Source organism: Acinonyx jubatus, unplaced genomic scaffold (assembly GCF_027475565.1).
Source record: "Acinonyx jubatus isolate Ajub_Pintada_27869175 unplaced genomic scaffold, VMU_Ajub_asm_v1.0 scaffold_22, whole genome shotgun sequence".
Taxonomy (NCBI): Eukaryota; Metazoa; Chordata; class Mammalia; order Carnivora; family Felidae; genus Acinonyx; species Acinonyx jubatus.
In genome coordinates, this window is record NW_026463941.1 from 186365 (window position 1) to 213538 (window position 27174).

General features: G+C 43.9%; 1 protein-coding gene and 1 long non-coding RNA gene across 9 annotated transcripts in view; one reads left to right on the plus strand and one right to left on the minus strand.

Moving 5' to 3' along the window:
- The first annotated feature begins 1830 nt into the window (after nucleotides 1–1830).
- The window catches only part of LOC106987613 (uncharacterized), a 50653-nt gene continuing 25309 nt past the window's right edge, over nucleotides 1831–27174 (plus strand). Inside the window, exons 1-9 of the long non-coding RNA XR_008294791.1 lie at nucleotides 1831–3190; nucleotides 6385–6513; nucleotides 7107–7322; nucleotides 9480–9632; nucleotides 11112–11247; nucleotides 11338–11486; nucleotides 12847–12958; nucleotides 16605–16723; nucleotides 17109–17223. This is a non-coding gene — a long non-coding RNA (uncharacterized LOC106987613). The remainder of the gene's footprint in view (nucleotides 3191–6384; nucleotides 6514–7106; nucleotides 7323–9479; nucleotides 9633–11111; nucleotides 11248–11337; nucleotides 11487–12846; nucleotides 12959–16604; nucleotides 16724–17108; nucleotides 17224–27174) is intronic.
- LOC106987612 (uncharacterized) overlaps nucleotides 10488–27174 on the minus strand; it is a 34336-nt gene continuing 17649 nt past the window's right edge. For 2 of the 8 annotated variants that reach the window (XM_053213930.1, XM_053213929.1), the window contains 4 exons: nucleotides 26963–26993; nucleotides 23806–23877; nucleotides 18350–18472; nucleotides 17826–17962 (listed from right to left, as the gene is read on the minus strand). In XM_053213930.1, coding sequence (XP_053069905.1) covers nucleotides 23831–23877; nucleotides 26963–26993 — 78 coding nt within the window. In that variant the 3' untranslated portion in view covers nucleotides 17826–17962; nucleotides 18350–18472; nucleotides 23806–23830. Of the gene's footprint in view, nucleotides 11262–17772; nucleotides 17963–18349; nucleotides 18473–23805; nucleotides 23878–26962; nucleotides 26994–27174 lie in introns of those variants that run through there. The other 6 variants (XM_053213923.1, XM_053213926.1, XM_053213924.1 and 3 more) reach the window with 6 other exon arrangements.

Genomic DNA, 27174 nt, shown 5'->3' on the forward strand with positions numbered 1-27174 from the left:
AATTGCACACATTGATTGTATACATCTTGATGCATTTTCTCCTATGCACCCCCCTGTGATACCATCACTATAACGAAGGTACTAAACATATTCATCACCTCCAGAAATGGATGTGTGTTCTTTCCTGGCTATTTGTTTATTTGGGTAGGAACGTGTAGCATGTGATCTCTCTCCTAGAAGCAGAGGCGTGGGAACAAGGTGTGGGAGGGAAACATGAAGGAAGCAGAGAGGGAGCACTTGATGTGATTTTATGCAAGGTGGTGTAGACAGCCATCCCTTTTACCCACGTTTCTCCATCACTTTGCAGAGGCCTGCTAATTATTCCTCTTCTCATCCTTTCCCTCTCTGTGATCCTTTCTTCATTATCTTTGCACAGATTCTCGGCACTTTCTTTTTGTCTTAATTAGGCTTCTTGGTGGTTTGGCCGCTTAGCTGCTATCTTGATTTCTTAAAGAACCACATTAGTTTTTTCACCCTCCATTTTGCCAGCCTCTTCCATTAGGTTTATTTTGGTGTGTGATTGTGTTTTCTCATTTCAGGTGTAAATAAATCTATACATACATAAGTTCATGCAAGAATGTGTGTGTAGATCCAGTATATGTACAGACTGTATATCCAAATTGCATTTAGTCGTCTACCGCTTTTTGACTGTGTGTCCCCAGTTTTCCAACATAAATACCACCTTCTCTCCCACTGCCCTCCACTCCTTTTTTTTTTTTTTGCCCAGAAAGAACGCTGCCAGATTCCTGCATGTCATCAGGAAGGTTATGATAATCAGATCAACTCGGTGGCAATTGGGGTTGTTTATGAGTTATAAGTCAGGGGCGCCTGGGTGGCTCAGTCAGTTGAGCGTCCGACCACCAGCTCTTAGATGAACACTGGCAAGCCCATCCTCTTCCCAGTTGAATTGCCCATAATCACTGGGAGCCCGTTGCTTTGCCTGAGCCCACCTATGCAGTAAATGTTCAAGAGTTATGGGGGTGCCTGGGTGGCTCAGTTGGTTGAGCGTCCAACTTCGGCTCAGGTCATGATCTCACGGTCCGTGAGTTCTAGCCTCGCATCAGGCTCTGTGCTGACAGCTTAGAGCCTGGAGCCTGTTTCAGATTCTCTGTCTTCCTCTCTCTGACCCTCCCCAACTCAATATCTGTCTGTCTGTCTCTCTCCCTCTGTGTCCAAAATAAGTAAACTTTGAAGAAAACAAAAGACTTATAAGTCAGATTTCCCAGGAATTCATCATTAAATATAATCAATCATTCATGCATGCATGGATTCTCTCTTAACATATGAATTGAGTGCCTAGTCCTGGTCAGGTACTGTTATCTCTATTGGAGAAAGAGAAGAGAAAGAATAGATCCTTCCCTTGAGGCCCTTCTATTCTGTTGGTGAAAGGCCAGTCATAAGTAGTGATGTAGACTCTATGGAGCTCAGGACAAATTCAGTGCATGACCCGTCAATTCCAATGGGCAGAAAATGGTACAACTTTTCTGAAAGGCATGAGAGAAGACTTACTGGGAAGTGTCCCAAGTGCCTTGAAGAGGCAGATCCTTACTGAAAGATGCATCTCAGGTGTGCTTAATACTAGAAACCTGTTATACCCAAGGACTGGGCTGGACTCAGGGCAGGACACCAAATCCTAAGTGATGTCTGGGAGTCTCATCCAATTCGATATTCCAGAGTTTTCTCCTCTTCTTCTCCCTACACCCTCTCACAGGTTACCCTCCACCAGACAAACCAGAATCTGAAACCAGAACACTCAGTACATATGGCCCCCACCCAGAGGGCACCTGGGAGGAAGTTTCCAGGGTGCTCTCTGTACATCCACCTGGATACCCCCAAACATCTTCCTTGGAATCACTTATGAGCACAAGGATTTTCCAGGAAAACCTTAGTGAAGACTCTGCAACTCAGAAGAACTAAATCGATGTCTAAATTCAATCCAACCTCAGGTCACCAGGCAATAGTGTTTATTATATTCTGGAACTTAATGCACTGACTCGAAAACTCATTTGAAGGAACAGCCAGGGATTTTCAAGTGCTTAGCCAATTTAGGCTTTTCTAGTGCTCAGAATACTTTCAAGATCAAGGAACAAAACATCGTGTTACTGGTACACCAGACAAAGCAGAACTGAGTTTGCAGTTAGAGCCAAAGGAACACACAGGTTTCTGCAGAATTACGATGGGACTTCAAAGCAGGGGCAAGGTTAGGATTATTTTAGAAATGGTGTCAGATAACTCTCTGAGTTAAAATGAGTGTCCATTGGAAACTAATGCAATGCTGTTACGCTAACTGGAATTAAACTAAAAAAGTTAAACCATGAAATGGGTATCCAGTGTGTGCATCAAGGATTTAAATGCAAGACAATGCAATTACAACAATTAAAGAATTAGTGAATTAAAAAAACAATATTAAGTGGCAAAGTCAAAGAGTGACAGAAACTCGGAAGCAATGGGCAAAAAAAGCCTGATTCAACAACAACAACAACAAATTTTTTTTTTAATTACACCAATGCTTAAAAGCTTACAAATCACTGCAAGCCCACTTGTAGGGATCTAGGCCAAGGAGAGGATGATGAAGGAGCCTAGATTTGGATCCAAGGATAGTCACAGTGGTTACAATGTAGTTTTATTGGGAGCCGTGGGGAACTGGTTAAAATATTAAGTGGTAAGGGCCAAAGTTTCTGGAGCTCCGTGTGCACTTCGTTGGGTGAAGTCACTGGCAGGTTAATCGGGGGATGGTTGGTGGGGGAGGTTGGGCGGGGCAGGAGAGCAGACAGAACCACCCACGCCCATCCCCCTGAGACTCAAGAGCACCTTTGAAACCGCCAGGTGCACTACTAGGTAGGCCTCATTTGGGCCCGGATGGAGGCGGTGCCTGAAGGGGCTGGGCCAGCAGGGTTGAACTAGAAATGAGGGTGGGGGCTGGTCGGGGCCAGCCTTGCTGACTGTGGGAGCATCCCGCAAGGAGGCCAGGCTAGTCCTACTGCCCCTCGGTGACCGCGGTGAGGTACAGGTACAGGGCCAGTCCCGGGAAAGGCTGGCCCTTTCAGAGAGGAGCTTTGCCCCTCTGACCCCGCGGATGTCAGTGCTCAGGCGCTGCGGGGCTGGAAGAGGAACCCTAGGCTACAGGGCATGAAAGAAGGCAACTAAACCCCCACAGATCAGACTAATGCTTCAGGAGGCAGGAACGAAGGTGAGTTGTGTCAGCGGAGTCAGGGGTGGGTGACCCGTTCGGGTGGGGGTAGCCCTGGGTGTGTGTGCCTGTGGGTGTGGGGGGTGTGTGTGTGTGTGCGTGCGCACCATGGGGATAGGTGGTAGGTGTGAACTCCATGCACACCGGACTCCTACAAGCAAGCAGGGTAACCCACAGTGACCTGTCACTTGGTGTGGGGGGAAAGAATCCTAGTCGATAATTTTCTGCACATCTCCAAGAATGTTTTACCAGGTTCCCTGTTACCACAGGATCCTTCTCTGACAACTTGGCAGTTAGCAGTGTTTGGGGCGTGATTGGAAAACACGTGTAGTTAGCAACCTGATGCCTTCTTCAAAGTCCTGGTTTGTAAAAGGTGACCAGACAACTACCTAGAGAAGTCGGACATAACTGTGCCCCCTTCCAGGGCTGTCCCCTTCTGGGCAGCAATGTCAGGTCGGGCCAGGACCCGAGGCCGCGGGCGAGGTCGGGCGCCCTTTCAAGGCGCCCCGCTGCAGGGAGCCGCCCCACCTCCGCCGCCTGGAGCCTCCACAGCCTGTTCAGTCTCCTTGGTGCAAAGGATGCTTTATCTTCTTCCCCTACTACTTCCTTCTCATGCGTTTTCTCATAGGCGAATAGACTTCCCTTCAACCCAAGTGGATGGAAAGGTTTCTAAAGAGCTTGGCCGTAGCCAATGATCCCTCTTTGAAAGTGACTTCAAAACAGGCAACTAACACCCCACAGACATCTCTGAGCTCCTGATTCTCCCTCCCAGACTTGTCCTTTGAAGAAGCTCCGTTCTTCCAGGTGCTCAGGCGAAAGTCTTTGCATCCGCCCTAGATTCCTCTCTCGACCCCAAACTCTTCCTGCACACCAACATCCAGGAAACACTGTCGTCTCCCAATTTTCCAAAAGATACCTGGCATCTGACAATGTGTCACCACCTCTGTTCCTACCCTCTGGTCCAAGCCACCAGCATCCCTTGCTGCACATGGCAAGTGGTCTCCAAACTAGTCTTCTTGCTTCCACCCTGGTCTTTCCTTCTGCCTGTTTCCCAGCACACAGAACCGTATAAATCGGTCCATGCAGTTCCTCTGCCCGACATCCGGTAAAGGTTCCCATTTTCTCAGTCAGAGGCACATTCTTTGAGATGGCTTTCCTCCTGGGGTGCACCGGTGGCTCATTCCATTAAGCCCTGACTTCAGCTCAAGTCACGATCTCACGGTTTGTAGGTTTGAGCCCCAAGTGTGACTGTGCAGAGCCCGCTTTGGATCCTCTGTCTTTCTCTCTCTCTCTCTCTCTCTCTCTCTCTCTCTCACACCCTCTCACCCTCCCCTGCTTGTTCTCTCTCCCTCCCTCCCTCCCTCTCTCTCTGAAAAATAAACATTGAAAAAAATGGTCTCTCTCCCACCACCTTTCTGACCTAAGCTTCTCTACCTCGTGCTCACCTTGCAGCAGTCACATCGGCCACCTTGTTCTTTCTTGCACATTTCTACATTAGAAGATTTGCTCTTTCCTCTACCTATGGCTCGTATAACCTTGTAACTCAGTCTCCTCTTTCCGGTCTTTGATTCAGCGGCGACTTCTCACTGAGGGTCTGCTTTGTCCCCCATGAATTCAACCAGCCCCCTCACATCCCACCTTCTGGTAATACCCAGTTTTCTGTACTTTGCTTGGTTCTACATTCATATGTCTGTTTGCCATTTACATGTCCTCTTTGGAGAGATGCCGATTCAGGTCCTTTCCCCATTAAAAAAAATGGGTTATTAGGTTTTTTTGGCTATTGAGTAGCAGGAGTTCCTTATATTTTTTAAATTAACCCCTTATCAGATACATGGTTTGCAAATACTTTCTCCCATTCCGTAAGTTGCTTTTCATTCGGTTGATTGATTCATTTGCTGTACAGAAAGTTTTTAGGTTGAATTCCCACTTGTCTATTTTGCTCCTGTTTCCTCTGCTTTTGGTATCCTCTGTTGTAGATACTTTTATAATAAACTGAGACAAAATCCAGACCCCATAAGACGACCTGATAAACATGAATATACAATATTAAGACACCTATTTTTATCACCTATGTCACATCTCAGGGGTTTTTAATATTTTATGTAAGTACACCGTATGTAGCAAGTACTAATGAATGATGCTTGGTGTTTTCTTTCACTGAAGTTTGAATATGATAAATTTGATTGCTGGGTGTGTCAGGAATTAGTTGAGAGTTTGATAAAAATCATTTAAAAACTTATGTGTAAAATGAAATGATTTTCTATTATGGAAATTCAGACTGTGTTTTTATAAGAGCATCATAAGCTAGGGATAATAGCTTCCAGAAGTAACATTTTGAAGAAAACCAGTTTGTGCAACCCAAGGCATGGACTGTATTACCCATTTACGGAGGTTTCTTTCATAAATCTGTGAAAGGTTGCATTGCACTGTGCTCAAATAGTCACCTTGTAAAATAGTTAAATTAGATGAATATTACAATGTGATAAAAATAACATGAGAGCCTTTCCCAGTTGCTGTTAAAAAAAACATTGATCAGTTGTTTTAAAAGAAAATCATGAAACTGGCTTTTGATAATTTTTTTTTTCAGTTTGTTTATGTAGAGAGACCGAGAGAGCAAGAGGAGGGGAGGGGCAGAGAGAGAATCCCAAGCAGACTCCATACTGTCAGCACAGAGTTCTGATGCAGGGCTCGAATTCAGGAACTGTGAAATAATGACCTGAGCTGCAACCAAGAGTCCTCAGCTTCATCCATTGAGGCCCCTGAAACACCTCTCATGCATTTTTTTTTTGAAAGGTGTTTATTTAGTCAGCATTTTCTGATGTCCACTAGGGGGCACTCTGGTACCAGGTGATTAGCCTATAAAGAAGGTAGAGAAAGGACAAAGTTTCTGATTAGAAGAAGCTTGCACTCTGAACAAATACCGGATGAAAGGAGGCAAAGGCCATAGCAGCAATGAATGTGGTGCTCGGGTAGCCGCTGACACGGAATGGGGTCTTGTTGACAAAGGCTTCTGGGTAACATTCACCTTCTCTGGTGATCCATTACCGAACTACTGTTGTTTGGATCCTTGGACAACCCTCTTTTCTACCTCCAACCACCTCAACTTAAGTTGTACTTAACATTGTCCTTTGTTTACGTTTCCATTTGTTTTTTATCCTATAAAATTCATGGTTTTTGCATTTGTTTCTGTGCAGAGGAACTTCAGCGGGGGGCTGGATTGCAGGCACTGTCGCTGAAGGGGAAAAGGGGTCTTGGAGCCATTTTTCAAGACCAGGTGGTGAATACCCGACAGTACTTGGAACATGTGAAAGACTCCACAACAGGTGTGGTGGCCTTTAACAACCTAGCGTTATGGAATTTCTCGTGTTGATCTTGTTCTGAGGTTCATTTGTGTTTGAGAATCTTAGAGCTTCACCCCATCACTGTGAGTGAAGGTACCTTCCCACCCTCTCATGTTGTAATAACCTCCACCTTTGCAGAAATAGAGACCTATTTTAGGGACCTGGATGTACTCGCCAGTTTTCTTTTCCTTTTATAGCAACTAAAGTCAAATGACCCAGTTCTTTGGTTGTGCTGAGCCTTTTTTTTTTTTTTAATGCTAAACACTATTACAAACAGTGGCTCCCCACTCGCCCTCCCCTTTTGGAAGCTTTGTGTTACAAGAGGTTTTCTTTTGATTTCTTGTTACTGTTAATTTAATATTTTAATCTCCTGTTTTAACTCTAAATGTATGTTTGTGTGAGGATTCCTCTAAAAGGCCGGTACATATTCTGGGCATCAGGTGTGTATAAGTGTTCGTTACTTGTTCATGTCTTGGTTTGACCTAACTTAAGCTCTCAAGATTGTGGTGTCTCCATTGTTTTGGGAGCGATTGGTCAACTTGTTTCATTATTGACATGTGCCTCGGTTTTTGCAGGAATGCAAGGTAGAGTGGTGAAGCTATTCACCAACCATTTCCGAGTGACCTCTCGCCCTGAACTCCTCACGTATAAGTACAACATTGATTACATGCCAGAGGTTGAAGATGGAAAAGTTCGTACAGATTTGCTCTGCCAGCATAAACATGTAATTGGAGAGTGTCCCACATTTGATGGGAACTCTTTATTACTGCCTCATAAACTACAAAAGCAGGGTAAGTAATGTGATTGGACATTTTCTTTTTCTTTCAGTTTATTGACTTATTTTGAGAGAGAGAAAGCACATGTAGGGGAGGAGCAGAGAGCAAGGGCGAGAGAATCCCAAGCAGGCTCTGCACTGATTGTGCAGGGCCACAGGGCTTGAACCCACAAACCACAAGATCGTGACCTGTGCTGAAGTCAAGAGTTGGGCACTTAACCAACTGAGCCATGCAGGCACTCCTGTTAGTGGACATTTTCTTGACCTTTGTTCTTTCTTTCTCTCACATTCTCCCTGTATTATAGCAAATATACCTTTTTCGTACAATGGTTCATGGACACCTCTTGATCTCTTGCCCATAGGATTTGTAACAAAACCCACATGCCGTGTTTGGCTATCACTGATGTTCCCTCATGCCTCATTTTGGTGGTTAAAATGAATTTAAGAACAAAATCTATATTTTTTACCTTTCCAATGGCAAAAAGGGCTCAAATGCTGACGAAGTATTGAAAAAGTTTTTATTTCTTGTTCCAAAACTTCACACACACACACGCATACACACACAGAACTGGAAGGACTTAATATTCCATTTCTTTTCCTTAATTTAATATTTTTGAGAGTGAGCAATTGGGGGAGGGGCAGAGAGAAAGAATCTTAAGCAGGTTTGACACAGCACAGAGCCTGAAGTGAGGCTCAAACCCCTGAACCATGAGATCATAACCTGAGCTGAAATCAAGAGTCAGAGGCTTAACTGACTGAGCCACCCAGCTGACCCTCTTCAGTAAACTTTAAAAACTATTTTTTTAAAACGTTTATTTTTGAGAGAGAGAGAGAGAGAGAGAGAGAGACAGACAGACAGACAGAGTGTGAGCCACAGAATCTGAAGCTGGCGCCAGGCTCTGAGCTGTCAGCACAAAGCCCGATATAGGGCTAGAGCCCATAAAATGTGAGATCATGATCTGAGCTGAAGTCAGACATTTCACCGACTGAGCCACCCAGACACCCCACTTCAATAAATTTCTGTATTTATTTAGCAAGTGCATAATTTACAGGAGCTTGTTTAGGTTAAAAAAAAAATCATTGTAAATATTCAATTCGGACCTTCATTTGGGTCTCCTAAATCGTATATTCTACCTGCCTGTGTCTCTGGGGGTTAAGATTGCTCCTGCCAGACACCCAAGTGACCTGTTGATTTGTGGTCCAGTAGTGAGCGTCCTCTCCTTGGAAGGAGCACTAGACCTTTTTGTTGTTTCTTTACCTCAGAAAACAGAACTGCTCAGCCGGTGGGGCAACAAGATTGTGAAGGTCATCACTGAATTCTTCAGTGACTCAAACCCACCTCACTGGACTGCTTACGTTATTACAACACTCTCTCTAGCAAGTGTGTTTGTGAGATTTCATTTGCTTGAGATTTGGTTGTATGTTAGTGTGTCAGTGGCACTGTACATAGCTGTTTGGTCCTAGAATTTGTGTTCTTGAGGTCTCCTCATGTTCTGGGAGGGCAAGCGATTTTGAGATGCATCGGCACTTGAACCTCACCTAGATGTGCTTGAGTTCTGTGGCTTATTGTTGACATTGTTCTTCCTGCCTACCCCCACATCCCATGCCTGCTCCCTGTCTAGGGAGGGGCAGATGTCAACTGTGCACAGCGATGCCTCTTTCTCCTGGAGTAAATGTGCATTTGTTTTCTTTTCTTAATGTTTTTTTATTTTTGTAAGAGAGAGAGAAAGAGCACAAGCAGGGGAGGGGCAGAGAGAGGGAGACACAAAATCTGAAGCAGGATCCAGGCTCCGAGCTGTCGGCACAGAGCCCAGTGCGGGGCTTGAGCCCTCAGTGCAAGATCATGCCCTGAGCCAAAGTCTGGTGCTTAACCGACTCAGCCAAGCAGGCACCCCTACATTTGTTTGGTGGTCTACACTTACGGTGATGCACAAATAGTGAAAATGAGAATTAGAGGCACGTAGTCTGCAAAAGAGGTTTCAGTTCATTTCTGGGGATGAAAGACCTTCTGATGACCTTCCCATGACCCTTTGTTGTAGATTATGTAAAGGAGGGAAAAATGGAGGTTCAAGGGGCCTTAATATCTACCTTACAATGTCATTTCCTTGTTGTATCAGGCACTTCCTGTTAATCGTTTGTAAAACAAAGTCACTGATCGATTTCTTTCCCCCAGTGTATCTCCGTGTTTGTTAGTAAATCTTAATAATATTCACTGCCGTTGCCATGAAATCCATTCTTCCAATTTCTAGAATTTTGAAGATGAGGGATTTGAAGCAAGTTGGTCACAACTATTACAACGAGAGTGAGGCCATGGAGTTCCTCAATCGTAAATACACAGTGGAAAGTTTCACATTCTACAGACCTGACCATAGAAGCATTTGAGAAAGTGACTCTCATTTGAAGCAGTAGGATTTATAAGTGATGGTCTTTTCAGTGGTACCCACTGGCCATGAACGATTCAGTTAGAATTTCATGTAAATTTGAAACGAAGTGAAAAGATTCACTCTTACAGTCCTAGAATGATAAGCATAAACCTTGAGGTATTCGGTAGTTATGTAAACCTCATAAGAAGTCTAAATCTTCTAAAATTTGGATAATAAATTTCCCTTAAATACTTTCAATCATAGTAATTATAGCTACATGTATGTATGTGTAATATTGTGTGTATGTTTATAATTTATACACCTATATCCTATATATTCTCACATACATACATACATACGCATGTGTGTGGCTATAGGTGTGTGAGCCTGTGGGTGGTAACAATATGGTTTAACAAAGAGAGTGTCAGAGGTATAACTAGCCCATCAGGTAAATCTCTATTGGAAAGGTCCTTCAAAAGATCAGTTCTTACTAAAAATAAGAAATTGAAACTGCTTGGCTCCTAAGCACCAATTTTAGACCCCAAGTTCCAACCCTGGGACGCTTGCTTCCTTGTTCAGAGCTTGGACTTTGACCCTTACATTTAATGTCTTCTGTTTGCAGGCTGGTAATCTGGCCTGGATATAGTGCTTCTATTCTTGAGTATGAAACCAGCATTACCCTCTGTGCTGATGTGAACCACAAACTGCTCCGAATGCAAACTGCTTATGATCTAATAATGCATGTTGATAACAAATCCCAAAGGAAAGATGCTATGGAAATTTTAAAGAATTAGTTGGATCAATTGTTTTTCCATCTGTGTTCATTAACTTTTTTAATGTTTATTATTTTTTTTTTAGAGAAGCAGGGAGAGTGTGGGGGAGGGGCAGAGAGAGAGACAGAGACAGAGACAGAGAGGGAGACACAGAATCCGAAGCAGGTTCCAGGCTCTGCACTGTCAGCACAGAGTCTGATGTGGGGCTCGAACCCACGAACCATGAGATCATGACCTGAGCTGAAGTCGGACACTTGACCAACTGCGCCACCCAGGTGTCCTGTGAGTCTGCTTTTTAAAAACCTATCCAATCACTTTGAGAACCTTTTCCCCCCATAAGAGATGGTCCTATAGTTTTCGAATCAATAAACATAAAGGTCAGAGTCAGAAATAGCATGGGAATGGTGAGAATCCATCCACGCTTTTCTCATCTGGCTCTACAGCATGAGAGAAAGATAAGTTTCAGTTGTAGATTTTGCTGTTCTTGTGATTCCTGATGTTGATCCAGTCACCTGCTCTGAACCTTCTCTCACATGTAACAGAATATGCTCCTTCCAAATTTCTTTTCTCTTGCTTTGTGTCTAACTATTTTTAAAAATCAGGGCTTAATTATCATCCATTAGCAAATGTCCACTTGACGGAAGTGTTTTACTTTTAATCTTCTTCTAGACCAGATATCTTAAGCTGAAGAGCGTGGATGTAAAGCTGCTTGGCCAGCATCATCTTAGGAGTCCTCAACTTTATTCTTGCTTCCCAATTTCAAAATTTACGACAAAGCTCTAGGAATCAGGACAGTGGGATACTGGTATGAAGATAGACCTAAAAATCAATGGAATAGAATTGGGAATCCTGGAGTGAACCCTCACATTTATAGTCCATTGATTTTTTTTTTCAGCAAGAGTTTCAAGACCGCTTTCTTGGGGAAGGAATACTCGTTTCCTCAAATATTGCTGGGACCACTGGATATCCACCTGGCCGTTCCTCACAGAAGATACAAAATTAACTCCAATTTATCCCCCAAATTAACTAAAAATAGACCTAAATGTAAGCGTTAAAACTCTATAAAATTCCTAGAAGCAAATCTAGGAGTAAATTTTCTTGACTTTGGCTTAGAGAAAACCTTATAAAATAAAATGCCAACAGAGAAGGGATGACAGAAGGAAAACATAAATTGGACTTCACCAAATTGAAAACTTTCTTTCTTTGAAGTAAAAAAAAAGGGGGGGGGCGCCTGGGTGGCTCAGTCGGTTAAGCGTCCGACTTCAACTCAGGTCACGATCTCGAAGTCCACGTCGGGCTCTGGGCTGATGGCTAGGAGCCTGGAGCCTGCTTCAGATTCTGTGTCTTCCTCTCTCTCTGCCCCTCCCCTGTTCATGCTCTGTCTCTCTCTGTCTCAAAAATAAATAAACGTTACAAAAAATTTAAAGTTAAGAAAAAGAAAGGTAAAAAAAGGAACAGAATGAGAGAACATTTGAAATCACATATCTCCGGAACAACTTGCTTCTTCTACATATGTAAGAAATGTTTACAAGTCAATAATTAAAAGAGAACCTAACTTTTACTTATTTCTTCAACCCAACTTTCAAAAAATGGGCAAAGGATCTGAATAGACAGGCTTCCAAAGAAAATATACAAATGGCCAATAATCACATGAAAAGATACTCAATATTATTGGCCATCAGGGAAATGCAAAGTCAAACCACAGAGAAATACCCCTTCATAGTATGATGGCTAAATTTGAAAAGGCAGAGATTAAGTGTTAGCAAGGATGTGAAAAAGTTGGAACCACCCGTCAAATACTGCTGGTAGAAGTAAAAATGGTGTGGTCTCTTTGGAAAACAGGATGGCCCTTCTCAATATGCTAAATATAGTGTCACCATATGAGCCAGCAATCTATTCGTAGTTTTATACCCAAGAGAAACGAACACCTATGTCTACCAGAATTGATACATGAATGTTCATAACCTCATTATTCTTAATAGCTCAAAGGTGTTAACAACTCAAATGTTCATCAACTGATAAATGGAAAAATAAAAATGTATATCCATAAAATAGTGTGTCATTTAGCAACAAAAAGGAATGAAATACCAGTACATGCTACAGCATAGATAAACCTTGAAAAGTAGTACACTAAGTGGAAGAAGGCTGTCAGGAAAGGTCACACACTGTATCATTCAATTCATGTGAAATAGGGTGGGTAGGCAAATGTATAGGATTTACACCTCTGTGAATATACTCAAACCATTGGATTGTAGCCTTACATAGGTGAATTATATGTCATATGAATTTACTAAAGTGGATATATCCTGAAATTTCTTGTAGGATTTAAAGCTTCTCACTTCTTACATGATCCTATGCCATAAATATGTTAGGAATAATACTATGTGTTGTGACCATTCCACAGGTATAAAAATAGAACCTATCAAGTGGATACTATTAATTGGGAGGAGACTCCCAGAAGTACGTTTAAGAAATCAGGTGGTGAGGAAATCACCTTCGTAGACTACTACAAGGAGGTAGGAAATCTCCTGTCTTTCAATGTATTTAAATCTCGTTTTGTTATTATGTAGTCAAATATATGTCTCATAAAAATACATGTGCAATATAGAGTCCTGTGTGTTAGATTCTAATAATATAACATCATCTATTAACCTATAACATATATATAATCTATTATAAAATTTCTCCTTAGTGGTATTGTAACTTGACAGATCTATTATCCATGCATTCGAGTACCTCATATATAGGGTAATGTCACATGATTAGAATGGCTCCAGTGTGGCCTCTCCCGTTGGCCTAAGAGGAGGCTATGGTAGTTTGAAACATGTTGATGGATCATTGGGTAGAAAATATGGCAAGACTTCATAGGTGAACACTTTCCTTATATAGAAATTAAGCCCTATAGAATTTGGTTTGAAAAGAAGAAACAAATGACCAATTACCATCTGGAAGATGTCAGCTGTGTGCTGAATCTCAGAACTCATGGATTCCTCAATCTCTGTTCATAAGTAAACTTAGCTTGGTGCACAAAGATACACTAGTTGACGAGATTAGTTTTCTAGCTTTGGCAGATGAGAGAAAGGAATTACAGATATCTGTAACAAATGGAAAGAACTTATAAATATTTTTTTTAAAAAAACAGCTTGTATTTTTATACTGGATCCAAACCATGGCTACTTGGAACCACCAAGGCTACACAGCCTTCTGGCATCCCTTCAAGGGGATGGTGCTCTTACATTATCCTCACTTGTGCTTCATACTTAGTTCTTGTTCATTCAATCCAAAAAAGCACTTAATGAGTGCCCATTACACATCTTGGGTATACATTGGTAAGACTACTGAGTTGTCTGTTCTTAAGGAACTTGCATCCTTACAGCAGGAGGAGATATGGCAGACAAGACTGTTCTGAGGGTTATGAGGGATATATCCAGATAATTAAAATTGAGAGGTATTATGGACGGTGTCTGGTGGTTCAGAGTAGGTGGTCATGGAAAGCTCTGAGAATCTGGTATGTGAATGTCTGAAAGGAGCAAGCTGTGTGCAAATGAGGGAGAAGAGGAAAGACCCCACTTTCCAGATGGGCGAGATGTATCCAGATCCCAAACAAGGCTAGATTATTCTGTGAAGAAGTGCACATGGTTTCGGGGAGGACATCCTTGGGTTGTAGGATACGAAATCAGAGGATGAAGTGGGGGCCACGTTGTATAAAGTTCTGTCCACTGAGACAAATGAGATATTGTCAGATGTTATACAGATGGATGAAGTGATATATTTTATTTTACAGATATGTGTCTAATTACAAGGAACGGGCTGTATGTGGGTAAAAAAGGAGGCAGAGACATCAGTGAGGAGGTGGCTAAGTCACTTTAGGTCAATGATAATGGTGACCGGGATTAGGGTGGGAGAGGTAGGAAGTGAGTGGATGCCAGAGTTATTTACTACAACGGGGGAGTCGGTGTGAGAAGATTAGGGACTTTGGGGTTGACTTAGGCTCTGATGGAGGTGGTAGATGGAGATACCAGGCTGATATTTGCTTGTTCATTCTCCAAATTGACCTCAAATGTCCTTGACTGAGAAGAACCGTGCTGGGTATCCAGAGTACATCCGCCCCACCCCCACACCAACCTGCAACCTCAGGCCTCTGTGGGGTCCCCCTGTTCTGTTGTGCTCTTGCATTTCATAGCATCTATCCCAATTCAGAATTCTGTATTTGAGTGGTTATTTTATAAATCTCTCCCCTCTCTGTAGACAGAGTTCCACCAGGGCATGACAATGTTGGTTTTGCTCCTTGTAAATACCTCTTCTGTCTGATACCATGACTAGCACATAGAAGTTCAAATATATATAGGTTGTAGTAAATTCACACATGCTGGCATCACAGAGCAGTGGGTTTGGGGATAATTAGACGATTTGTCACATGAAGACAAACTACCTTCTTGGCACGAGTTGATAGGCAGGAGCCTTGGATGTAAAAGAAACCTAAGACTGTGGTTTCAGCAGGTTTAATTGAGAGAAAAAAACAGATGGGCTGAAATATTTGAAACGATTTGGGTCGTCTTGGGATGCCCTGGTGGGAACTCAGTCTAATGACAGATGGCAATTTAGTTGTCCTGTTGTCATGAGATCTAGAAAAATCCTGGAATCGATCGATGAGCCCTTAGAAGGAAAGTACAATCCTGGCCTTCAAAAAAGATTTCATAATGCTGCAAAGAAGGACCTCAGAACTCCTGTTTAGGTGCAGAAGTTGATGTTGGAGGAGGAGATCCTTCTAGGATGTTGCATGGCAGCTATGGGAAATAAGAGGCGTGTTTCCCAAAGTTTTTGACAGGAAGAATAGCTCGTCCAAAGGTTTTGATAGATGAGGCCCTAAAAGGATGCCATGATTCTACACACATGTAGACACCTGCACAAGCTTGGGCCTTAAGACTCTAGAACCAGGAAAATGGGGGTGAATCCCAGCTGTCTTTCAAATAACTAAAGACCACTCTAAGGGTGAAAAAAAACCACGTATAGTCTGCAGTGAGGTCATACGAATTAAAACTAATCGTTCAGCTTAAGAGAAAAAGAGCCATGAACACGGGATGTGAAGTTTTGTCGTGGGTAGGAACTCCTTTGAAGTTCTCGGGATGTTTAGCAGGCAGATAATACCAGAATTCATGTGGCTAAATTCCTACTGATGAGGACCTTGCTGGTCGGCATGGAAGGATCTATGAAGAACCATTGCTGTGTGTTGGAGAGTAAAGGCAGTTTGTGGCACGGAAATTGCAGCCCAGGGGTAGGATGTCTTGGCAAATATCTCTTCCTCCTGGAAGCAGGGACTGAGAGTTTAGGAGAAATGATGCAGGAGGCATGTTGGGAATAGATGTGGAATTGCAACTCTAAAAAGTTGACGGGGTTTGTTGCCCACCCCTTCGTCTGGGAATCCTCTTGAAAGTTCTCAAGTATGTTTGAGGAATCTTTAAGACAGTGCTGTAGTGAGAAATACAGATCCTAAGAGTCTGTCATACGTTTACTTATATGTAGTGAAAGGATCGTACAATGACCCCCAATATAATGTCTGTGAGAATCCCGCTCTCCTTGGCTACGTGTGTTGACCGAAAAAAGAGGCCATCTGCGGGACGTCTAACTAAGAGAATATTAAGAGTATCTTTAATGCGTTCTTAAACTTGAGGAAACGGTATCACCAGCACACCCCCAGGCCTCTGTTGGTGACCCCAAAATGCACTTCTGTACATATTTATGTGACTTTGCTGAGGCTTCACTGATAGTTACAGCAGTGTTCTTTCTTGTTTCTGTTGAGCAGCAACATGGTCTAGTGGTCACTGACCTAACTCAGCCACTTTTGGTCAGCAAAGGCAAATGGAAAAAGAGCCAACAGGACACGCCCCATGAGCCTATAATGCTGGTTCCTGAGCTATGCTACCTGACGGGTACTACAGATTTATGCAGTCTTCAGAGAGGTCCACCCCTTTTGAGCCCCAGGTGTTAGGATGTAGAAGTACCGGCTTTTCATAATACTCCATATGGCCCAGAGCTGCATTCTCTCTGCTGGTTCTTCCTCTTGCAGGTGCAGTGGTCAAGGCTTCTCTCGTTTACACGAGAGAGTTTACACTCTTCTTGCTTCTTTAGCTATATCTTTTCTAAACTTTTTTTTTTGTAAAGGTCTAACAGATAAAATGCATAATGACTACAGACTGAAGAGAGACATGGCTATGCATACAAGGTTGGATCCAGAAAAAAAGGCAGCATGAGTTACGAAGATTCATGAATATTGTACAAAAGTAAGTGTTATTTTTCTGTGTGTGTGTGTATGTGTGTGTGTGTGTGTGTGTGTGTGTGTGTCCTGAAGTGGAGACTGCGTAGAACCCCTGGCATCTCAGATGCTCCAACTAAAATGTGACAGTTGGGACGAAAATGATATCTTGGAGGAAACAACTCTGTTTTTTTCTGTCAGTGCAAAGTTAGGGGAAGTCTGGAGGGGGAGAATGATACAGAAAGATCCTAAGACCCTGCGCAAATGTCAGAGCGAAGACATCATGATTTCAGGGTACCATGTCAGCACAGAGGACAATAGGAGACATCGTTAGATTAGAGGAGAATTTTATAAGTGGATCATTGCCTCTGCTTATTTCATTTGGATTGATTGGTGGAAATTTTAACTTTCAGAAGTAAGAGTGCACAAAAGGAACTCCAACTTTGGGATTTGAAATTTGACCCCAACTTCGTGTCCTTCTCAGGAAGAATTATGAAAGAAGTAAGAATTCTTCAAAGAAGCAGAGCGGTAAGACCGTTTCCAAGTGGCCATGTTTCTTTCTCTCTCTTTTTCTCAGCTTCTTCTTTTTCCATAATTTTATCTTCTAATTCACCTATTCTCTCCTCTGCCTCTTCAATCCGAGCTGTAGTCCCCTCCATTTTATTTTGCAGCTCACTTGTAGCATTTTTTAGCTCCTCCTGACTGTTTCTTAGTCCCTTGATCTCTGTAGTAATAGATTCTCTGCTGGCCTCTATACTTTTGTCAAGCCCAGCAATTAATTTTATGGCCATTATTTTGAATTCATTTTCTGCTATATTGCTTACATCGTTTTTGATCAGTTCGTAAGCTGTCGCTACTTCCTGGAGTTTCTTTTGAGGAGAATTCCTCCGTTTCGTCATTTTGGATAGTCCCTGGAGTGGCGCGGAACTGCAGGGCTCTTCCTCTGTGCTGTCTGGAGTAACTTGAGTTGGTGGGCGGGGCCGCAGTCAGACCTGATGTCTGCCCCCAGCCCACCGCTGAGGCCACAGTCAGACTGGCCTGTACCTTATCTCCCCCTCTCCCAGGAGCAGGACTCACTGTGGAGTGGTGTGGCTTCTGTCTGGGCTACTTGCACACTGCCAGGCTTGTGATGCTGCTTCGATGGGATCTGGCGTATTAGCCAGGGTGGGTCTGCAAGGTGCCCAGGGGCGGGAGGGGCAGGCTCAGCTCGCTTTGCCTTCGGTGGTCCGCTTTGGAGGGGCCTAGTGGCAACGGGAGGGAGGCAGACCTGTCGGAGGGACGGATCCGCATAAGCACAGCGTTGGGTGTTTGCGGGTGCAAGCAAGTTCCGTGACACGAACTGGCCCCCTTTGGGATTTTGGCTGGGGGGTGGGCGAGGGAGACGGCGCTTCCAGCGCCTTTGTTCCCCGCCAAGCTGAGCTCTGTTGTCCGGGGCTCAACAACTCTCCCTCCCACTCTCCGAGCACAGCAGTTGACTTATAACGTTCCAGAGGTTAAGTCCCACTGGCTGTCAGAACACACTCCATCCGGCCCCTCCGCTTTTGCAAGCCAGAGTCGGGGGCTCTGCCTTGCCGGGTGGGCTGGCTGCCCCTCCACTGCCCTGGCTCCCTCCCACCAGTCCGTGTAGCGCGCACAGCCTCTCCACCCTTCCTACCCTCTTCCGTGGGCCTCTCGTCTATGCTTGGCTCCGGAGAGTCTGTTCTGCTAGGCCTCTGGTGGTTATTGGGGTAAATTAGGCAGATGTGGGTGGAATCTAAGCGATCAGCAACCAATCCTTCTGAAATACAAGCAATTATCAGGGAATACTACGAAAAATTATAGGCCAACAAACGGGACAACCTGGAAGAAATGGACAAATTCCTCAGCACCCACACACTTCCAAAACTCAAACAGGAAGAAATAGAAAACTTGAACAGACCCGTAACCAGTGAAGAAATTGGATCAGTTATCAAAAATCTCCCAACAAAGAAGAGTCCAGGACCAGATGGCTTCCCTTGGGGAATTCTATCAGCCATTTAAAGCAGAGATAATATCTATCCTTCTCAAGCTGTCCCAAAATATAGAAAGGGAAGGAAAGCTTCCAGACTCATTCTATGAAGCCAGCATCACTTTGATTCCCAAACCAGACAGAGACGCAGCAAACAAAGAGAACTACAGGCCAATATCCCTGATGAATATGGATGCAAAAATTCTCAACAGGATACTAGCAAATCGAATTCAACAGCATATAAAAAGAATTATTCACCATGATCAAGTGGCATTCATTCCTGGGCTGCAGGGCTGGGTCAACATTTGCAAATGAGTCAATGGGATACATCACATTAATAAAAGGAAAGATACGAACCATATGGTCCTGTCAATCGACGCAGAACAAGCATTTGACAAAACCAGCATGCTTTCTTAATAAATAAACGTTGAGAAAGTTGGAACATACTTAAACATCCTAAAAGCCATTTATGAAAAGCCGACAGCTAATATCATCCTCGATGGGGAAAAACTGAGAGCTTTCCCCCTGAGATCGGGAACACCACAGGGATGTCCACTCTCACCACTGTCGTTTAATAGTGTTGGAAGTGCTAGCATCAGCAATCAGACAACAAAAGGAAATCAAAGGCATCGAAATTGGCAAAGATGAAGTCAAGCTTTCACTTTTTGCAGATGACATGATATTCTACATGGAAAACCCAACAGACTCCACCAAAAGTCTGCTAGAACTGACACATGAATTCAGCCAAGTCGCAGGATAGAAAATTAATGTACACAAATCAGTTGCATTGTTATACACTAATAATGAAGCAACAGAAAGACAAATAAAGTGACTGATTTCTTTCACAATGGCACCAAGAATCATAAAATTCCTAGGAATTAACCTAACCAAAGATGTCAAAGATCTGTATGCTGAAAACTATGGAATGCTTATGAAGGAAATTGAAGACGATACAAAGAAATGGAAAAACATTCCATGCTCATGGATTGGAAGAATAAAATTGTTAAAATGTCAATACTACCCAAAGCAATCTACATATTCAAATCAATTCCAATCAAAATTGCACCAGCATTCTTCTCCAAGCTAGAACAAGCAATCCTAAAATTTGTATGGAACCACAAAAGACCCCGAATAGCCAAAGTAATATTGAAGAAAAAAACCAAAGCGGGAGGCATCACAATCCCAGACTGTAGCCTCTACTACAAAACTGTCATCATCAAGACAGTATGGTATTGGCACGGAAACAGACACATAGACCGATGGAATAGAATAGAGGCTCCAGAATTGGACCCACAAACGTATGGCCAACTCATCTTTGACAAAGCAGGAAAGAATATCCAATGGAAAAAAGACAGTCTCTTTAACAAATGGTGCTGGGAGAACTGGACAGCAACATGCAGAAGAATGAAACTAGAGAACTGTCTTACACCATTCACAAAAATAAACTCAGAATGGATAAAGGACCTGAATGTGAGACAGGAAACCGTCAAAACCCTAGAGGAGAAGGCAGGAAAAAACCGCTCTGAACTTAGCTGCAGCAGTTTCTTCCTTGACACATCTCCAAAGGCAAGGGAATTAAAAGCACAAATGAACTATTGGGGCCTCATCAAGATGAAAAGCTTCTACACTGCAAAGGAAACAGTCAACAAAACTAAAAGGCAACCGATGGAATGGAAAAGATATTTGCAAATGACATATTAGACAAAGGGCTAGTTTCCAAAATCCATAAAGAACTCACCAAACTCTACACCCAAAAAACACATTCTCCAGTGAAGAAATGGGCAGAAGACATGAATAGACACTTTTCCAAAGAAGACATCCAGATGGCCAACAGGCACATGAAAAGATACTCAATGCCACTCCTCATCAGGGAAATACAAATCAAAACCACACTGAGATACCACCTCACGACAGTCAGAGTGGCTAAAGTGAACACATCCGGAGACTATAGATGCTGGACAGGATGCGGGGAAATGGGAATCCTTTTGCACTGTTGGTGGGAATGCAAACTGGTGCAGCCACTCTGGAAAACAGTGTGGAGGTTCCTCAAAAACGTAAAGATAGATCTACCCTATGACCCAGGAAGAACACTGCTAGGAATTACCCAAGGGATACAGGAGTGCTGATGCATAGGGGCACTTGTACCCTGATGTTTCTAGCAGCACTTTGAACAATAGCCAAATTATGGAAAGAGCCTAAATGTCCATCAACTGATGAATGGATAAAGAAACTGTGGTTTATATACACAGTGGAATACTACTTGGCAATGAGAAAGAATGAAATATGACCTTTTGTAGCAACGTGGATGGAACTGGAGAGTGTTACGCTAAGTGAAATAAGTTAGCCAGAGAAAGAAAGATACCATATGTTTTACTCTTATGTGGATCCTGAGAAACTTAACAGAAGACTATGGGGGAGGGGAAGGAAAAAAAAGTTAGAGAGGGAGGGAGTCATACCATAAGAGACCCTTTAAAACTGAGGATAGGGGCGCCTGGGTGGCGCAGTCGGTTAAGCGTCCGACTTCAGCCAGGTCAAGATCTCACGGTCCGTGAGTTCGAGCCCCGTGTTGGGCTCTGGGCTGATGGCTCAGAGCCTGGAGCCTGTTTCCGATTCTGTGTCTCCCTCTCTCTCTGCCCCTCCCCCGTTCATGCTCTGTCTCTCTCTGTCCCAAAAATAAATAAACGTTGAAAAAAAAATTAAAAAAAAAAAACAGGATAAACTGAGAGTTGATGGAGGGTGGGAGGGAGGGGAAAGTGGGTGATGGGCTTTGAGGAGGGCACCTTTTGGGATGAGCACTGGGTGTTGTATGGAAACCAATTTGACAATGAATTTCATATTTAAAAAAGAAAAGACTCCACCAAACAACTGCTAGAACTGTTACATGAATTCAGCAAAGTCACAGGATATGAAACCAATGTCCAGAAATCAATTGCATTCTATACACCAATAATGAAGCAGAAGGAAGAGAAATTAAGGAATCTATCCCATTAACAATTGCATCCCAAACCATAAGATACATAGGAATAAACGTATCCAAGGAGGTAAAAGATCTGTACACTAAAAAGTATTGAGAGCTGATGAAGAAATTGAAGAAGACACAAAGAATTGGAATGACATTCCACGCTCATGGATTGGAAGAAAAAATACTGTTCAAACGTTGATACTCCCCAAAGCAATCTACAGCCTCAATGCAGTCCCTATCAAGTAACATTAGCATTCTCCACAGAGCTAGAACAAACAATTCTAAAATATGTATGGAACCAGAGAAGACCCCGAATAGTTCAAGTGATGTTGAAAAAGAAAACCAAACATGGAAGCATCACAATTCCAGACCTCAAGCTATGTTACAAAGCTATAATCACTAAGAGAGTATGGTACTGGCACGAACACAGAGACATACATGAATGGAACAGAATAGAGAACCCAGAAATGGACTCACAAGTGGAGAGCCAAGTCATCTTTGACAAAAGAGGAAAGAATATCCAATGGAAAAAGACAGTCTCTTCAGCAAATGGTATTGGGAAAACAGGATAGTGACATGCAGAAGAATGAAATGGGACCGCTTACCTACTATACACAAAAATGAACTCAAAATGGATGAAAGAGCTACATGTGAGACAGAAAACCATCACAATCCTAGAGGAGAAAACAGGCAACAACCTCTTGACCTCAGCCACAGCAGCATCTTAATAGACATGTTTCAGGAGAGAAAGGAAACAAAAGCCAAAAAACAAAAACAAAACAAACAAACAAAAACAAAACTCTTGGCACCTCATCAAGATAAAAAAAGCTTCTGCACGGCAACGGAAACAACCAACAGAACTGGTGGAATCAGAGAAGGTATTTGCAAGGGACATATCAGATAAAGGGTTAGTTTCCAACATCTGTAAAGAACTACCAGACTCAACACCCAAAAAACAAAGAATTCAGGGAAGAAATGGTCAAAAGACATGAACAGACGTTTTTCCCAAGAAGACAACCAGATGGCTAACAGACACATGAAAAGAGGCTCAACAGCAGTCATCATCAGGGAAATACCAATCAAAAGCAGAATGAGATACCACCTCACACCTGTCAGCATGGCTCAAATTAACAACGCAGGTAACAGTAGATGTTGGCGAGGATGCAGAGAAGGGGCAACACTTTTGCCCTGTTGGTGGGAATGCAAACTAGTGCAGCCACTCCGGAAAATAGTATGGAGGTCTGCAAAAAAATTAAAAAGAGAGCTACCCTACGTCCTAACAATTGCATGATTAGATATTTATCCAAAGGATACAGGAGTGCTGACTCAAAGGGGCACATGCACCCCAGTGTTTATAATGGCACTGTCAATAATAGCCAAATTATGGAAGGAGCCAAGGTGTCCAGTGACTGATGAATGGATAAGGAATATATAGATATATATATCTGTCTATATATAGATACCTATTTTTATATCTATATCTATATATATCTATATCTACCTACCTATCTATCTATCTACCTATGTACATAGAATAGAATATTATTCCATGATCCAAAAGAATGAAATCTTGCCTTTTGCAACAACGTGGATGCAACTAGAATGTGTTATGGTAAGCAAATTAAGTCAGTCAGAGAAAGACAAATATCATATTATTTCACTCATGTGTGGAATCTAACAAAATAGATGAACATAGGAGAATGGAAGGAAAAATAAGGTAAAAACAGAGATGAAGACAGTCCATAAGTGACTGATTAACTCTTCACACACTGAGGACTGTTGGAAGGGTGTTGGGTAGAGGGATGTACTAAATAGGTGATGAGCATTAGGGAGGGCACTTGGTGCGGATGACCACTGGGTGTTCTATGGAAGTGATAAATCACTAAATGCTATTACTGAAACCATTATTACACTATATGTTAACCAACTTGATTAAAAAAAAAAAAAACTTTAAAAAGATGGTTACAGACAGAGTACATTCAAAGCCCAGAGGGAGAACACATCTATCCTATTAAAAGACGCTACTATTATATTAAAAGAACAAAACAAGGCTTCGCACATCCTTGCTTTGTCTTTCTGATTTCATACCTCCCACTCTAAGTCTACAAAGCAGCAGGTATAAGCCAGCTGTTCCCAGAAATCCTCTCCCATTGATTCCTACCTGAGTGCAGTTCCCTATCTGACGACTATTCATCATCGGTTCCAGAGTCAGACAGGCTCTCCAACACCCAATCTTTAGAGACACAAGCATGAGCAAGCAGGTTATTAGAGACAGGGGCTCCACCATTCCTGCAACTCCCTGTGAGGCCGTGCTGGCTCAGCCGGCATCACTTGCCCTTCCTCTGGGTCCTCAGACCTTCCCTCTGCTTGGCAAAGGCAGAGCCCTTCCACAAGGCATTGACCACAGTTGCAAACCTTCAAGCAAGAGAAAGGATCCCCCTTCATCTGGTACTTCCCCAGCTGCACTGGATCATGATAGCTCTCACCCGCGCAAGAAGGTGCCACCTGCGCAACCTGACATTCCAACTGTTACAGACAGACATAGGGTTTGGCGGGTTCCACGAGCAGACCCTGTGCCCGGCTCAGAGCAGCTGCCCAGAAGAACCCTCTGTGAGGGTGGAAATGTTCTGCGTTGTAAACATGCGTCTGCCAGGCACCAGAAACGTGGCTAGTGTGGCTAATGGCTATGTGGCAAGTGGCTGCTGCCCTGGATAGCACAGCTTTAGGATGTACACATGAGGAAGACGTGACCTCCCAGTCCTGGAGGTTTCTGCAGAGGAGTTTCCTGGCCTGATCTGACCATTCCTTTGTAGGTTCTCCCTGGGCTCATGCATATGTGGCAGCCACTGCGTGAGGCCCTGGGGACACTTAGAATGGAAGGTCAACACCCAGGTCTTAGGGGAATCCCAGCAGGGGCACATTATAAACAGAGTGAAGAGCATGACACCCCCACACTCATGCTGGATGTAATCAGAGCAGCGGGTCAGAGGGGGAGTACCTCACTGTCTTCAGGAGCCCACCCTTCTCGTTCTGATCTGGACCAGTGCCTGGGCAGACAGCTAGCATAGTGTGGGGCCCAACAGGCCTGGGTGAGCTGAGGAGGGACCTTTCTACCCATAAACTAGTTCCCAGCCCAAGGCTGTGAACAGCAGGCGTTTATTGGCGCCAAACATGGGCTGCCTAGGGCTGAGCCCCTGGGGGACGAGCAATGACGGAGAGGCTGTCGGTGCCCTTGCAGTGACCATCCAGAGCTATGGCTCCTGTGCCCGTGAGTGGAAGGAAGGTCAGAGACAGTATTTGGACCTGTCAGTTCCCACACCTTTCAGACAAACTCTCACACTGATGTCCTCGGGCCAGGAAAGAGCACAGCAAGGACCACCTCCACTCTGGGATCAGCCCCCACCACTTTGCTGAGCTCCCTGTGCACTGGAGCCTGTGCCCCTCTCACCTCTTCTGCAACTAGAATGTTCTACAGCTGCCCCGGTCACATGGGATGAGATCCCTTTTGTATGAATGTGTTTCCCGCCAGACAACCCTTGGCCAACAGTGTGTAGACAAGGACTGGCTGTCAGGTGACGGCCAGAAGCAGGTGAAAAGTGAAAACTGGTCCCTCCTGGCCCAGGTGGATCAGGCCTGGAAACGTACTTGTGTCTGGCCTGACCCTGGTTCCATCCCTGCTGGCGTGTCCCAGGTGGGAGAACAGGAGACCTGACTCCATTGTCTGCTCCTCCCCAGTGTCCACCAATGAAAGTGTCTGGTAGATGGAGAAGAGGCTGGCACAGGAAGGACGCCCCTCTCCCCAGGCTTTTAGGAAGATGTCCATACGGTACCCTCACCCGGCATGCCGGCTCGTCCTGCCTCATCCCACCCAGAAGGAGCCCAAATGTCATCCTCGGTGAGGACAAGGCTGAGCCCAGGTGCTGATGCTACACTGATTCAAATAACACTGATTCAAATAATCCTGCCACCGTGGTGTCCCCTCCCACCCTCACATAGCCTGGATGTCCTTCGTGTCTTCCCTCTGCAACCCCTCAATATTTCCCGCTTAACATCTAGTCCAAGACCCTGGACCGTGCTCTCACCCTTTCAAGCTGACGTATTTGAAGGAGCAAGGACCCTTAGAGCCTGGCTGCTGGTTTCATTCCTGCATTTGACCACACACAGCAGGCATTCTCTTCCACACCCCTGGGACACTAAGATCTTGAGAGAAAGGATTTCTAGAAGCTGGAGGATCCTCTTCTCAGATGCCCTCCAGAGCTGGGTGTGGCATATGCCTGCACCAGGGGCCACCTGCCCCAGCCCTCCAGCTAAGAGGGGGAGGATTCCTTCTCAGGTTCCTTGAATCTCCTTTTTAGAAAGGATAGGAGGGGCAGGAAGGCAGTAACCCTGGGGCAATTATCCCTTTACTGCTGAAGTATGATGGAGCAAGGACTCTGGGATCACTCTAGTCTCAGCACTGGCGGGTGCCCCACCCAAGGAGGATCAGGAGCAAGGACTGCAATTATTACTGATGACAACCTCAGCCTAGAAATTCAGGGTCTGCCTCAGAAAGTAGAGGCGTGAGAGAAAGTACTAGGAATTGGGGGTTAAAGGGCCTCGTCTCCCCGTCCAGCCCCCATCCCCACAGCCCGTGCCAACCCCTCCATAATTCATCACTTCCATAAGCTTCCTTTCCTCAGAGGCCAATTAGATACCATTAGGGCTCCTTCTCCTTAATCAGGATCGATCCAAGTGCCCGGAAGGCAATGAAACAGCCTCCTCAGAGTTGAGGTCTACCTTGAACTGAAGTCGTGATTCACAGAATCCTATGGATTCTGAAAACATATTTCCCGTTCAGAATCCTGTGAATGTTTTCCTGGCTCTTAATAGGACTTTTTTCAGCCTAAACAAGCTATATTTGGTGTATAATATACTAACTATATTTAAATTGTCCATATTTATATCCTTTGACATACAGACACACATCATGAAGCTCGGTGATGGGATTTTTCTTATGAATGGCAAAGTTCACACCAGCAACTGTGCTCTTTAGGGACACGTTAATCTAGAGGAACATAAACTTCTCACACAGAGACCACATACAAGCACGTACCTGCTCACTTCACACACTTGTCCGTTCACAAAGAGACTCACCCAGTCTCCACGCACACAAACTCACTACCTGAATGCCACATGAGTGCCTGTAAACACATGAACATGGTTTACCCTTCGACAAATCGCTTTGTCACTACGTCTGTGATCCTCCTTTCAATGGAAACCCAAAATCAGAAGCACTCCCCTGACTAAAGACAGCAAATGATTGATTCCTGAATACCTACCATTCTCCATGGTTCCAGAGACCACAGGAAACTATAGAAAAGAAAACAGCATAAGGGTAAGAAGGTGAGGCACACTGATTGCACCACTCTTTAGATCTTGGTGATACTAGGATCCAATAGGGAACACAGTGGTTGAGTCAAAGGCCACAAAAGCAAATGAATAGGATGCCTGTCAGAAGTTGTATATTCTGGGGGATGTGTCTCTCAAGTTC